This window comes from Anas acuta, chromosome 23 (genome assembly GCF_963932015.1).
Source record: "Anas acuta chromosome 23, bAnaAcu1.1, whole genome shotgun sequence".
Lineage (NCBI taxonomy): Eukaryota > Metazoa > Chordata > Aves > Anseriformes > Anatidae > Anas > Anas acuta.
Window position 1 is genome coordinate 7,060,716 of NC_089001.1, and position 14,439 is coordinate 7,075,154.

The following is a 14,439-nucleotide window of genomic DNA, read 5'->3' on the forward strand; positions in this document are numbered from 1 at the left end:
GAAGGGATCCAGTTTAGTCCATATATTTTGCTGATTTAATTTTTTTTAATATTCCCCAAAACTAAGGGGAAATGGGCATTCTAGAGTCAGAAGCCTGCGAGGGTGCCAAGCCCTTGCAGGGACTGTGCAGAGCCTGGGGAAGCTCCAAGAGTTTGCAGCACGTAAAGCAGCAGCAGCCAGAAACCAGGGGAGGAATCAGGTTTCTTGGTCTCCAGGGACCCTGCTCTTCTCTCAAGTGCAATGCCTGCTTTTTCCTTTTTTTATTTGCTTGTTTGTTTGTGGTGTTTTTTTGCGTTTTGTATTTTTGTTTTTTGTTTTTGAATGTATAATTACTCATTTCTCAGACTTGACTGAGTGAGCAGTCCCCTCTTCAAATGTTTTTCAAAGCTCAGTGCCACAACTTTTCCATACATTAGAGAGCTGATCTCTCCCTACAAGACCTTGCAACATGGACGGGTGACAACAGCTCCACTGAAGTACGTGGCTCATGTGAATGACTTCCACAATTAACAGAGCTGGGGCTGCTTTAGCAGGAGGAACTGCCAGCTTGCACGATACCAGCTCAGCCAGTCATCTAATTAGCTAAATACAAACAAACCCATCATTTGTATTTCTCGCGGTTCAGGAGAGCAAATCCTGCTGTTGATAGCTTGCGAAACAACAAAAACACGAGAGTGTGCCAGGCTGCCTACAGTCCCCAGCGCATTAATCACCAGCAGGCGGAGGGATGCGCTGATGGCAGCATCCTTCCCAGCCCTGTCAGGTGTCTCGCTGACCCACGTGAAGGGAGACCCCTGCCCAACCTTTACACAGACCTAATAGTGGAAATATCTCAGGGTTTCAACCCAAGTATGTGTGTAAAAATCTGACGTAAGGAATTCAAGATATGCTGTGGCATGGCTTGCAGGAGCCGGAGGTGGCAGAAGAGCTGGCCCCGAAGCATGGGCTGTGCTTGCATCCTGGTGAGCAGCCCCAGTAGCAGGCTGATGTTCGCACGGTGACTTTTAGCTGTCGCATGGCTTTGTAAGGGTGGCCCAAGGTCAGGTTTGGCCCATCTCGCAGCCCAGCAGAAGCCTTGCTCCACCTGCAGCTGGGCACGTTGCCCCTCTGAAAATAGAGGCAAACCCCGGGCTATGCAAATCCCATCCTTTTGCTAGGGATTTCAGCTTAATGCTCATCATCAGGGCTTCCTTTCTGAAGAGCTAGGTCAAAACCTGCAGTCTCTTCCTGAGCTTTGGGAGGCCTCTCTGTCTGTTTGGGCTGGCTGCCACGGAGGGGATGAAGCTGCTGGTGTGATGGGAAGGCTGGGGCTCTACCCCCACATTGTCTGCCCTTCATTTTTGGGCTCCTCTGACTCATGCTTTGCATCCAACAGGCTACCCACGCTATCTGGTCGTAGGAGACCATCTGTCTGGAGAGCATCACTTGAAAATCCTGAGAGCTGATCTCCAAGATGACGCTGTCTATGAATGTCAGGCCATCCAAGCAGCCATCCGATCCCGACCTGCCCGGCTGACCGTTCTCGGTAAGTCCAGCCTCACCATCACTCGGAGCTTATTTGAGGGTTTTCTGTCCTCGCGGATGCAAAATGTTGTGTTGTTAAATCAAGATGACTGGAAAAGAGCCCATTGTGAGAGTAATGCTTCGTGATTTCAGGAGCAAAGGAAGGTGTTCAGGGAGCAGAGCATTGCTGGGATGGGCACGGTGTTTGGTACTGCAGCTCCAAATCCAGGTGCCCCTTCAGGAGGGCACATACACAAATTTAAGGCCATGAGGGGTGTCAGTGGCATCAGCGCATTACGCTGTGCCCTGGCTGTGATGCTGTTGTGTGCAGGACCAGGAGGAAAAGTTGGTTTTCCTACTGGATCTCTTATCATTGTGCACTTGTTGGTGATTAATCTTTCCCGTGAGCAGCACAACAGAATGGAGCATGGGACTGCAAACAGGAGGCTGCTCCCAGCATCTTACAAAGCCCCTTGTTGGGTGGGAGCTGGAAAAGGGGCTTTGTTGACAGGTTGGAAAAGTGTGTTGGGTGCTTTTCAGGAGTGCTGGGAAAAGGCAGGCTGGACCAGTGAAACTTCCCAGTATGGATGTGGCTTCAGAGAAATGAATGCAAATGTTGTTTTTCTTGAAAATCCTGAACGTAAAACAGTGTTTTCTGTCTATATTGCTTCCAGATATATATCCTGATTATTGAAGTCCAAAGTGAAGGTATTGACGGTTTTTAGGTTTGTTAAAATTAAAGTTTGGGTTTGTTTTGTCACCAACAACCTGTTGTCATTTTCTTAGTTAATTTTGGGGGGAAAATATTGTAGGATGCAAACCAAGAGTTTTAGTGGCTTTAGTCAGCTCAATGCTAATTAGCGCTAAGCAGCCAAAGAAGCGAATTAAAGATGGAGTGTTGGATGCAGGCATACCTCACAGGAGTCCGTGCACCGCCAAGAAAACGAGCTGTAACTTTGGGTTTGTAGTATCCCCTCCATTTGATCTTCTCCCTGTGCCACCCTGCACAGCTCCCTGTCCCCAAACCCCCCCAGCCACTGCCTCCTCCCTCCCTGCCCCCACCGACGATGACGATTTCTGTTCGATCCAGCCTTCTGCTCCGTGAACTCTTCTCAGCAGCTCTGAGTTCTGACATGCATGAGCAAAGCCTGGAAATAAATGGGAGAGTGGCACAGGGCTGCCGGTGAGGCTTCCTCACTCACCGTCAACCTCCGCAAGCTGTGCTGCCTTCCCTTCCCTCACCAGGGCTGCCTCCTTCTGCTGCGAAGTCGGAAGACGTTGCTGGAGCCAGACAAAAGAAATAATGTTATTTAATTAGAGCTAAAGATTTCAAAACTAATTTAGTCCCAGGGTGCACAGGCGTACGTCAGCGCTCTGAGCTGCTGCGGAGCATTGATTGAGCAGAGAGATGTTTTTGTGGATCAAAAGGAAATCGTTATTATCTTTGGGGTTATGGAATGTGTTGAATAGATGGTAGTTAATGTTTATGTGAATATACATGGTAGCTGCTAATTGGTACATTTACCTAAGATGTTCAGCAACTTATGTTTGCAGCATGCTCTCCTTTTAAGAAAATTAAAGTTACAGCACATTCAATTTAAACCCGATCAATGAGAAAATGGGGTTTGCAACCCACTGGTAGCCCATTTCTTGCTCCGGCTGCACTTGTGCAGACGTTCTGGGGAAGCTGGGTGCTGGCTGGGGAGGTGTGAGGGGTAGCACGTCACAGGCAGATACCTCCAGCACCCTGCCCAGATGCACGTTGTGGGTCGTCATGGCACCACAGCACCCTTTTCTCCAGTTTCGATCAGGATGTGTAGGCTCAAGGAGCCCGTGATGGTTGTGAGTGAAGCAGGAGCCTCCAGAGCAATGTGCATCTCCAAAGTTTTGGCTGCCTGGGAGGTGAGAGATGCAGCAGGCGACCTCATCTGTCTTGTTTGAAGAAGTCATCTGTGGGGTGTTCCTTGTCACTTCTGATTGTTGTCAGGGCTGATTTTTAAGTCCAGAGGGATGGTTTTCCTTAGAATTGTAAAAGTCTTCTGCGCAAAACCCAACCTAACTCAAGCCCATGCTCCTGGAAGCCTCAGCACCCTTCTGTGCCTCCGGGGAGGGGAGCTGGGCTTGGGCTTCCAGCAGCCCCCGTTTGGAGGATGCTTCTCACACCTCCAGCATCCTGACAGGTAAAGGGGATGGAGACCCCCCTCCTGAAAACTCTGTAATTTCCGAAGGATCCGTGTGGAAGTGGAGCTTCATGGTTCTGCTAGCAAAGCAGCCGGCTGCCCCCCACCCACAGTGCTGGAGTGGCAATGATTTCATAACCCCTGCGGTGGCAATGCTTTCTCTTTATTCACCTGGGTTCTTGCAGCATTTACAGATGGAGGCGATGCACTGCAGCTGTTACCAGGGTTATTATGCAATAAAGCAGTGTACGTGGCCGCTGTAAAGCTACACCGCTGTGCAAATAATCGGCAGCTCTCTGTCCAAAGCTATGCACAGCTCTGCAAAAAGGAACAGGACCTCAGGCCGAGCCACGAGTCCTTCTAGCTCATTCTGCACTGCGTCCTCTTGCACGTGCCTGGGCTGTCCACACCGGGACTTCTCACACTTCATCTTTGACAGGAAACAAAGCCCGAATCACTGTGTTCTGCCCAGCTTCACCCAGGGTTGCTGGTGAAACCCTAGGCATTGCATAGGCAGGAGGGGATCCCCGAGACCTCCCCAGCATGCAAACCATGCACATCTCAACATGGCAAACAGTTTCCTTGAGAGCCTTTTGCAGAGCTGTGACGTCCTCATGACTCAGAGCCCATAGTGTGGAGCTGGCTCAGGGCCCTCTGTGCTGGGCCATTTCACCCTATCCTCCTCTGTCACACCCAAGCCTTGTCCCCTGAAAAATACCTTTGCTCACCTGTTTTTCTGCATGGGTTGGTGCTGCCTTGCCCGTTCTTGCCAGCTTTTCCACTTCCTTGGTATCAAGAAATCCCCTATTGCCTCCAAATTCAGTTTCCAACTGCTGTCATTCATGTCTGACAACAGCTTTATGGGTCTGCTGCCTCCTACTCCCCTGCTCAGATGCAGAGCTACACCATATTTTAATTAAATATTAAAGATTTTGTCACATTGTTTTCAAATCTACATGGTTAAATGTAGTGGAACAGATCATTCCATAGCTTCAGAAGTCCAAACACTCAAGCAGATGAGCCTATTAGTGTCATCAGCATCGGGAGAAGTCTTGTGTTTGTAGAGTTTCAGGCACAGATATTGCTGGAGTACCTGGCTAACCCATCCTGAAGCAGAAGGAGCTGCTTTCTCCAGGTGCAGAGCCTCATTCCCTGCTTGTTCTCCATCCTCCCATTGCCTGCATTGCCCCGGGGATAAAGCCACTGCTCTCCATCCAGGGGACACCTACCCTGGCAAGGAAGGCAGCAACTGGTAACAGGCGAGGAGATGGGATCTGGGAGATGTGGAGGCATCCACGTGCCCCACTAAAAGACCAAGGGACCTCTGGCAGGTCATCCAGTACTGCCAAGGCTGCTTGGACAAGCCCCTTGGATGTACTGTGAGCTTCAGGGAGTCCCTGGACCCACAGCAGGGCCATGTACTGGGAGGACAGGGACTGTTTGGCTGATTCCAGAAGCCACTGGAGGGCTCTCTGTTACCTGGCACATCTTTAATGGCAGGGCTTCTTAATTTATGATCTATTTAACCAAGCTGGGGCATTAATTAAATAAAGTAAGAGCCTGATTAGGACTTGGAGAAATTTGAAAATAAAATCAGACAGCAATCGAGCGAAATTGCAAAGCAAACACTTTGGCTGTAACCACCGGAGACTTCCCTCCGGTCTTCCATCAAAGCTGGGAGCAGGGAGGGCAAATACAAGAGATTATATAGCCAACAGATGTGTGTTGTTAAAATATGCATCTGCCAGCCGTGTAGCTGAAGGTGCCAGAGGGCTAGCTCATGGAGCCTTTTGCACTCGGGGGACCGTGAACGAATTGGAGGCCTTGCCAGCCGAGCTGGGATTTGCAGACACGTTAATTAGTGTTGAGTTCCCAGCTCTCAAACGCAACCAAGCGAGAAGCTTGGAAGGCAGTGTTGGAGCGGGGAAAAGAGGGGGAAGAGGTGAGCCCTGGCTCGCTGTGCCCATCCGGCAGTGCTGGGGAGCCAGCAAAAGGCTGCAGGAACCAAAACTCAGGGGTTGTATGGCTCCACAGCCTAGCGTGGGGAAAGGGTTAGTCCCAGAGGGATGCTGGTGGGAGCCTGGTGACAGTCAGGACAAAGGGACCACACGGGTGTGAGGATGGAGACTGAGGAGTGAGTAACTGATGTGCAATTAACTCGTACATTCACCTTTCATAGTTTCTACCCCCCCTCCACAGCCTCTTCCAATATTAACTCTGCCTTCATGTGTGTCCCATTAGAAATGAAGCTTTCTTAAATCAACATAAATTATTTAATGCTACAGATTAAGTTAATTTGAAGTGAGAGCTCCTGTCTTATAAGATGGCACAAGCCAGGGACAGGAGAAGAGGAAGGTCACCTGGGTGCCAAGTGCATTCCCATTCAATCACAAGCCTTTTCCTCCTTTTTTTTTTTCCTTTTTATTTTATTCTACTGTCTCTTTCCAGCCCTCCCCTGCAGAGCAGAGTAAGCTGTTTCTATTACCAAAATGATCGTTGGCAGCTTGAGACATCTGCGTTTCCCAGCTTTCCTGCTCTTTAGCAGAGTTTGATCAGAAAATGAAGAGGTTATGGCCTGGGAAAGGCCATTTTTCAGTATCAGTTTGTAATGCCAAGCTGCAATGAGAAAATGTGGAATAGGGGATGTTTCAAAGCCAGAACCGGTCCATCCTGGAACTATCTCAACTATTTTTCTGTACTTTTTAAAAGAATTAAATTCTTTGAATACAAAACTCAGCCTGAAACAGCATGCAGAGTCAGAATGTCAGTGTGGAACAAAAAAAAAAAAAAAAAAAGTGATGAAAATGCAATCATTTTCTTCCAGATTGTCTCTTAGCCTTGAAACACATTTGGTCTTCACGAAGACCTTTTCTGCTGGGAATATTTTCAGTGGTGAAATAGTAACCAGGTCTACTGAGAATGAGGCAGCAACATCAAACAATTGAGTGGAAATCCCCGATAACTTAAATGTTTGATGCCGTGTCTGAGCAGCTTAAGTTTACAGCACTCAGCTGGCTCCTCTTGCTAGCGATGGGGGGACAGGTGTCCTTGCATGGGTGTCCATGCAGTTTTTGGAGAGGCTCGAGTGCCGAGCACCCTGTCTGGAGGAGGAGGAAGATGGCAAGCATCCGCACCAGCTCTGCTCTCCTTGCTTGGAAGGGAATGAGCAAAACCTTCAGGGCTTCCATCCCTGGGAAGCCCATCTTGTGGTGCTGGGTCAATGTACCACGTGGGACGTAGCCACTGGCCTTGGGCTCTGCTGCCTTCATTAGCACAGAATAATGTCTTACTAATTATGTGTGTGGCACATACATGAAGGGCTTGGTTTCACAATAAAGGGACGCTTGCCCTTCTGCTGTTTGTTATGCGGATGTAGAGCACAGCACATGTTTGGGGGTTCCAGTCACCACAAAAATGTGAAAAGCCACTGCCAAAAGGATGCTGGAGGGATCTTATCAGGAGCTACTGGGAAATTTGGAGCTTTCACTGGTAGCCCATTTTGTGCCCTGCTCTTGCCAACACCATGGTGAGCACACGCCTGTCCCAGTCTGATGAAAAAGCCTGGGTAATCTGCCACTGTGTAAGCAGAAATTGGGAAAAAAATAAAAATAAAATCAAATGCATTTAAAATGATGAATATATTCCTTCCCAGCAGGACAGGACTGCATATTAGCAGTGGCTGGTGTTTAATCACACCGTTAAACTGGGAGTGAGGAGCTGAGCACTGAGCAGACACTGCCGCTGCTCGATCAGCCCCAGGCTCAGTGTGGTCAGTTCACAACATTTTAGGGGCAGTCTTGCAAAATTCGGGTTTTCTTCCAGCCCTGAGCCCCGGGGTTAGTCAATGCTGTGGAAGCCATCATGGTCTGCAGGTCTAGTCCTGGATGCCACAGGGCTGGGCTTGGGTGAGGAAGGGAGGTTTGTGTACCTGGAAGCTCGTGTGTTCCCCGAACTCCGTCCCTCAGCCGAGCAGCAATGCCACCTCCCTTGTCACCCTTCACCTTGCCTCTGTCCTCGGCACTGCAACAGCATTCCTACCCACATGCTGAAGAGCGAGCAACCAAAAAGTGTATCGAAGGAGAGGCATTTAGCAATGATTAATGTCAGGAGTCTTGCGCCAATCTGCGATTTCTTGTCTCGACGCAGGGGGGGCTGACCCGTGCTTTTATCAAGCACAAAGCGTTTGGCTTTGCTATGGTGAGTCTTGTGATCTGTACTGAACTGAGGGAAGCAGAGCACATAGGGCTGATAAAAGCCCATCCTGAGTCTCTTTGGATGCCTTGGTGGCTCTGAAGATGCCATGAAATTGAGGGGGGGAGGGAGTAGCATTTAATGTGTCCCCCCTCTCTACATGGAGTGCCAGGTCTGTCTGTACTCTGGGGAGGCTGAGCATGACGCCAGCCCATGTTGTGGGCACAGGGCTGCCTGTGGGACAAACATCTTTTGAGGTGTCTGCAGCTGGTGGTGGGGACCCACTCACTTCGCTGCTCCGTGCTGGCCAGGCTGGCAGATCTTAATGAGGCCCACAACCAGCACAGACATTTTGGAGCCTCTGGGCCAGGTGAGGCTGCACAGCCTGCAGCACCAAGCAGCTGTAGCCCCAGGTGTGCGCCTCAATGGGCAGCAAGCCTAATTAAGGGCTCCAGAACCACCAATTTCACATCATTTTAACGGGGGGCTCTTGCTTGCTGTCAGGCTCAGAAAAGCAAGAGGCTGAAAAGCAGAGGCCTCCTGCTGTGTGTCAAAATCCCGCCATCCTGACATGCTGACCACGTGCACTGCTGCAGTGTGCCTCCTCCTGCTCTCTGCATCTCACCCCAAATCCTCCCCAGTCTGTAGCACTCCCTCTGCTACCCCCTTGGCATCGCACAGGATCTCATGGCTCCTACTCAGGGCCTGGGGAGCTTGCTCTGCTTTATGTCACAGAATGTCACAGAAGGGTCGAGGTGGACCCTCTGGGTCCCTCTGGTCCAACCATGCCCCAGCAGGGCCACGCGGAGCAGGGTGCCCAGCCCCATGACCAGGCAGGTTTGAAGCTCTCCAAGGAGGAGCCCCAGCACCTCTGGGGACAGCCGGTGTCAGGGCTGCGGCACCCACCCCACACAGCAGTGCTTCCCGAGGGGCAGGGGGAGCTAACAGGGCTCCGGACTGGGCCCACAGCCTCTGGGCCTGGGCCTGGGTGCCACCAAGAGGAGCCTGCGTCCTCCTTTGCACCCTCCCTCCAGGTACATGGACACAGTGATGGGCTCCCCCCTGACTATGCCCTTTTGGACCACTGCTGCGCTGCCTGCGCTGTCTCCCTCTCCCCTTGGCAGCTGGCAGAGAAGAATGAGGCCCTCAGAGCGTGACATCACCTGAGCGACAGCCCCCGCTTTCCTATCGATCCCCTCGATGAAAAATGAGCCCAAGGCTCGGCAGAGGCAGGGACAGCCAGGAAAGCAGAGGAAAGGCTTTGGGAGAGGGTGCAGGACAGCAGCAGCCTGGGTATTCCTGCTGCCTGCTAGCCCCGCACCACTGCTTGCGACTGGCCCAGGGCACGTGCATACTGGTGTGGTTCCAGCTCCCAGGTAACTGGGTTGTTGAGCCCAGGGATGAATTTCTGTTGTTGTTATGCATCCACTGCAGTGCTGTCTGCCCTGGCGTTCCTGAGTAGTGTTTGCTTCTGGAAGCCCCTGTCGGAGAGGCTGACAGATGTCAGCTTCCCATCCGAGACTAGGACAGGGATTGCTCTGGGGCTGTGGCATCCTTAGTAGCCTCTTTTAGCCAGACTTGGCCTTCAGAATTGGATAACCGTCTCTTAATGATTCATCTGTGGATGTCCTTTGTAATTGATGAGCAAATAACCTCTCTCCCAGGATATTCACCTTGTGCTGTAGTAGAGGTTGGACAAATGGCCCTCCAAAAGGGGTTTTTAGTACTTTTTTGACATTAAAGGGTGCTCTCATTAGGAGCTGACCGTGCAGATACCTCAGGTTCATCCGGGATAGCAGCAACCTCCCCACTGCTCCCCAAGAGTCTGCCTTTGCCCGGATGCTTCCTCACCGAGGTGAGCAAAGAGTTTTGTCTCCAGGCTCCCCGCAGCCCCTGCCAAGGTGCTGAGAACTGCAGTGGGATAAGTGCTTTGATAATTCGTTAGCAGGTGGCTGAGGTTTGCTGTGCGGGGCAAGGATGTGGGTGCTGAGCTGTAGCGGTGCGGAGGAGGCAAGAGCTGTGGTAAGCACGCGGTTTTGTGGCTGGCGGAGCCGCACTGCTGGGCTCCCATACCCCGACCTCCGCAGGGTGAGACAAGGGATTGGCGGCAAATTGTGGATTTAACACCTATGATGAATCTCCATTGCAGCATGAAATGAAAAAGGAAAAGGTAGCTAAAGGGAAGATCTCCCCTGGGCATCAGGAGGCTGCAACTTATGAGCAGTGGGGAAAATAAAAATAAATTAAAAAAAAAAGGAAAAGAAAAACAAAAAGTAGGAAAAAACTTGTTTCCTTTAACTAAATATTTCAGAACTTTTGCAAGCTGCTGCTTGCAGGTTAATAAAGACATGGGCTAAAGGCCACGGCTCAAACCCATGACACATCAGAGCTTTCCAACTCCATCCCTCCTGCTTGCCATGATTAGGGACAATGAAATATTATGGGTTGCTGGTCCTCAGAGGGCTTCATCACAGCACCCAGCGTAGCCTGGACCTGCACCAGCCATCTCCTTTTGGGACATGCCAGCAGAACATCCTTCCCTGGGGAGTACCATGATGCCCACAAGCTTCAGCTCAGCGTTTGTCTCCCAAACATGCGGGCTCCCCACCACTGCAGCATCCATCCCTTGCTGCCCAGCAGTTCAGCAGCTGTTTCTGTAGGGTTTGTCCCTCTCCTGGGCATTGGTGTGGCTCTCTGAGAGTGGAAAGCAACCCTAGAAGTGGGTGGTTGAGCTCCTGTTGAGGTGGGCATGGGAAGCAGCAGCTGCCAGGAGCCAATGACCAGGCACACAGGTAGCTGGGCTGGAGATGCAGGAAGGACAATAGGCTTGGTGACAAAATACGGGCTCAGCACTTGTGGGAAAACCCTGTGTGTTGTCCTGGTGGTGTGGGCAGAAATGGAATCCAATGATTTATAGCCCAGATAGAAGCACACGAGTTCACTTCTGTGCTGCCAAGGCCTCCACGTGCGACCTTGAGCAAGTCCTTCAGGCTTGGATCCTATGGAAAGGAAGAAAGGCCTGAGGGGAAGCAAAACAGGAAACTCTGGGTTATAAACATGATCTGCCTTGTGCCCCACATTCATTGCACTTACGGCTGCAACATGGATGGCATCCAAGAGAAGGCGGTTTCGTGCGGTCAGTTATTTCTGGGGCTGGGCAGCAGCCAAGCAGAAATGCTGCCGAGTCATACTTTTGGACACGAGAGTCTCTGTTCTCCTTCCAGTCGTAAATCACACAGCAATCATGCACTGCTCCCTGAGGCCCAGCCTCACGGGGAGGATGCTCTCATGGCCCTCACCCCCCGGTGATGCTGCAGGATGCAGCTGGCGCTGGGTCCCAGTAACGCGGGAGCATCAGCAGAGCCGAGGCAGCTGCTTCTTATTCAGGTTGTTGCTAGGGGAGCCTGCACAGATTTCTCATAGTGGGCGAGAAGTGACTTTCAAATCAAGAGGCAGCATGAAAAATTGCAAAGGGAAAATAAAGTCTTTTATGATATCACATTTAATTGCTAACAAAGGAAAAAAATCACCCCTCCTGCATTTGGTTCAGCGGCTAAAGCTCAGACACCAGCTGCCCCATACGTGTTTGATTCCAACTGGTAGGTTTAAAAGATGCAGAAGGTATTTAATGATAATGATAATGATTTACATTTATATAGTTCCTTGTATCCACTGGGATCACAAAGTGCTTTATATATCTATGGATAAAAATATACTGGATAACAAGCACTCCATCCATCACCAAATCACAGGCACTTCCCAGCGAGGCAGCAAGCTGTTCAGGAGAGGGTTGCTGCGTCTCCAGCGCTGCTCTCCCTTCCCACTGCTGTGGTACTTGGGGTGCTGTACGGTAATTTTGTAATAAAATCAGGTGATAAAAACACTTTAAAAACAACAATGTCATAAAAAGGAGAACCCTCGCTGTCATAAAGTTGCACACAGCAGAACAGGAGGGGAAGGCGGAAGGGAGAAGGTTATAAATAGGGATTGTCGCTGTCGTGAAAATCAGCTCTGGAGGAGAAATGTCTGATAGCTGCTCAGGTCTGGAGGCCGAAGAGCCTGCCCCAGTGACAGCCAGGCTGGCAGTGGCATCTCCAGCAGGGCAGATGCCACCAGGCTATGGGTGCAGGGCAACCTCCCAGGCTTAGGTTGGAGGTAGCACCTGGGATAATTCCTGAGGTTTCAGGGATGCTCCTGCCTCTGTGCCCTGTTGGTCCTGCTGAGCATGAGGGTGCTGGGCACAATCCTGCCACCGTCCTTGCATTGCTGGATGAGCACCATCTCATCATCATTTGTGGAGCCAGGAGTTGGGCTTGATGGTGCCTGTGGGTCCCTTCCAACTCAGGCTGTTCTGTTCCATGCTTCTTTCCCACATCAAGCATCACTGGCCCCACACCTGGCCCTACAAGGAGCCACTCCACCGAGCCCCTGGACTCAGCGGGCTGGGTCCAGGAGGCAGAGGCAGGAAGGGGGAGAGAAATCAAGTCCCTGCACAAGGCTCTCCGAGACGTTCATTCAAAATTCATAGGCACAAAATTGCAGTCTGCATGGATTTGTTTCCTTTTGGAAATTACAGGAAACTACAGGCACCAACAACTGTTATTCAAATAGCCACTTTAGATGATTAGGATGGCAGGAGGCTGTACTTACACATGCAGACCCAATATAATCAGGCGCCAGGCGGGGTGGGGAGGCACGGCCAGGCAGAAGGATGGTGGAGGAGCTTATCGGCATAAGGAGGCAGATTCTGTGGGGCTGAATCCAGCCCCGGTGCAGTGGTCTAAAGCAGGAGCATCCCATTAGCTTGAGATGATAAAGGGGAGTGCTGGCAGAAATCAAGAAGGGAAGTTTCCACCTGTCTGGAATTTATTTATTTTTTTAAAAGCTACACGCACACACAAAACCCTGAGCAAATATTGTTTTGAGGATTGGCCCGAGGGTCAGCAACAAAATGCAGGCAAAACATCCGAGCCACTGAAGGGTGAAAATTGTGTAATAAATATAGACTGTGCAGTGTGCGCAGGGACAAGAAGAGACACCCAGCTGCTCATTCGGTGAGCAGCATCCCTTCCAAAACTTGGGCTCATCCTCATATACCTGCAGCAACCGGACAGCCCCCCCTTGGCCCCCGGCAGTAATTCGGGTGACCTTGAGTGGATTTTGGCCAGGGCCAGGTGCTTTGCAAGCCCTGCCTTTCCTCTTGTTACCTTTCAAGTGCTATTTTCCAGTAGTATTTTACAAAACTTCACAAGCTTTTAGTCCTGAGACTTTTGTGAAGAAGCTGTTGATAAATCTGGAGTAGACAGCAAGAAAGCTTTAATGCTGTATTCTCTTTCTTTACATTGGGAAAGTGGCTTATCTGCTTCAGAGGGTACAGGTTCCTCCTCCTTATCCACGCCAAAATCTTATCTAAACTGGTTCAGGTGGCGGAGCTGAGAGAGGGAAATAATTAAGCAAGAGACAGGTGAAATGCTGACATTATTATTTCTTAAATGGCCCAAACCTTTTACCTCCTGTTTTTTTGTGGGTTTTTTTTTTTTTTTTTTTTTTTACTAGTGACACGTAACAAGGGAGAAACCGTTTTCTCCACATTATCTTACCCGTACACACACACAAAACCTGTCCTTCTCTCCTCCCCACCAAAATATAAATCTTTTTTAACTGGTCCTGTTGGCAAGACAGAGAAATAATTAAGGCGAAGGTGGCTGAAATGTTGATGTTATTACTGTAATGCAGCAGCCTGTTTAGTTTCTTTGCCAATGAAATGCAACCAGGGGAAAATCAGTTTTAAAGATTACCTCCCAGAGATGCAAATTGAGGAGCGGAAACCATGTAGTCAGGAAGAAATGGTCTCAAACTAGGAAACATTTCAAAGTCTGTGACAGTCTCTTAGGGGCTTTTAAGACCACAATTTACCTTTTGACTGCATTCTATTTTCTCTGAAATCCTTTATTTCCCCCTTATTTATTGACTGGAGAGACAGCACAAAAACGAGAAAGTGATTCTCCAGCCGCTGGTCTTAAAAATCCATAGAAGAAAATTATTCTCAAGGGGGCATTTTTTTTTGTTGTTGTTGGGCTCTTTCGCTCTCTTTTTTTTTATTATTATTTTTTTAGCACTCTCTGTGAACCAGGGCTTAATTGAATCACTTTGCCATAGAGCCTGGGCTGGGAAGCTATCAAGGTCGGTGCCGTCAGGGGGCGAGGAGCCCTGATTAGAGAGGTGGGAGCCGCAGCAACACCACGGCTCGCTGCTGGCCACGTGTGCCCTGAAACGTCGGGTCCCTTTGCACGTGTTAGGAGCTGGCAGCTGAGCTGTGGCGATGTGCTGTGGGGGGCTTGCAGCGCAGAGACAGCAATCTGGGTGAAGGAAAGAGGCACCTCTGCTGCTTGGGTCAGCAGCTTGCTCTTGGGTGACCATCCCCCTCTTGGATTAGCATCCCCATCTTGGATGAGCATCCCTCTCTTGGATTAGCATCCCTCTCTTGGATTAGCATCCCTCTCTTGGATTAGCATCTCCCTCTTGGATTAGCATCCCTCTCCTGGATTAGCACACCCGCTCCACC

The 14,439-nt window shown here is 50.2% G+C and overlaps 1 protein-coding gene and 1 long non-coding RNA gene across 4 annotated transcripts in view; one reads left to right on the plus strand and one right to left on the minus strand.

The window, feature by feature from the left end:
- KIRREL3 (kirre like nephrin family adhesion molecule 3) overlaps window positions 1–14,439 on the plus strand; it is a 321,962-nt gene that overhangs the window by 240,313 nt on the left and 67,210 nt on the right. For all 3 annotated transcript variants that reach the window (XM_068659552.1, XM_068659554.1, XM_068659555.1), the window contains one exon: window positions 1,376–1,525. In XM_068659552.1, the coding sequence (XP_068515653.1) occupies window positions 1,376–1,525 (150 nt within the window). The remainder of the gene's footprint in view (window positions 1–1,375; window positions 1,526–14,439) is intronic.
- Window positions 10,236–13,282, minus strand: LOC137843841 (uncharacterized). Its single transcript, XR_011089724.1, has 2 exons — window positions 10,968–13,282; window positions 10,236–10,873 (listed from the first exon to the last, which is right to left on the minus strand). It is a non-coding gene; the product is annotated as an uncharacterized lncRNA (long non-coding RNA).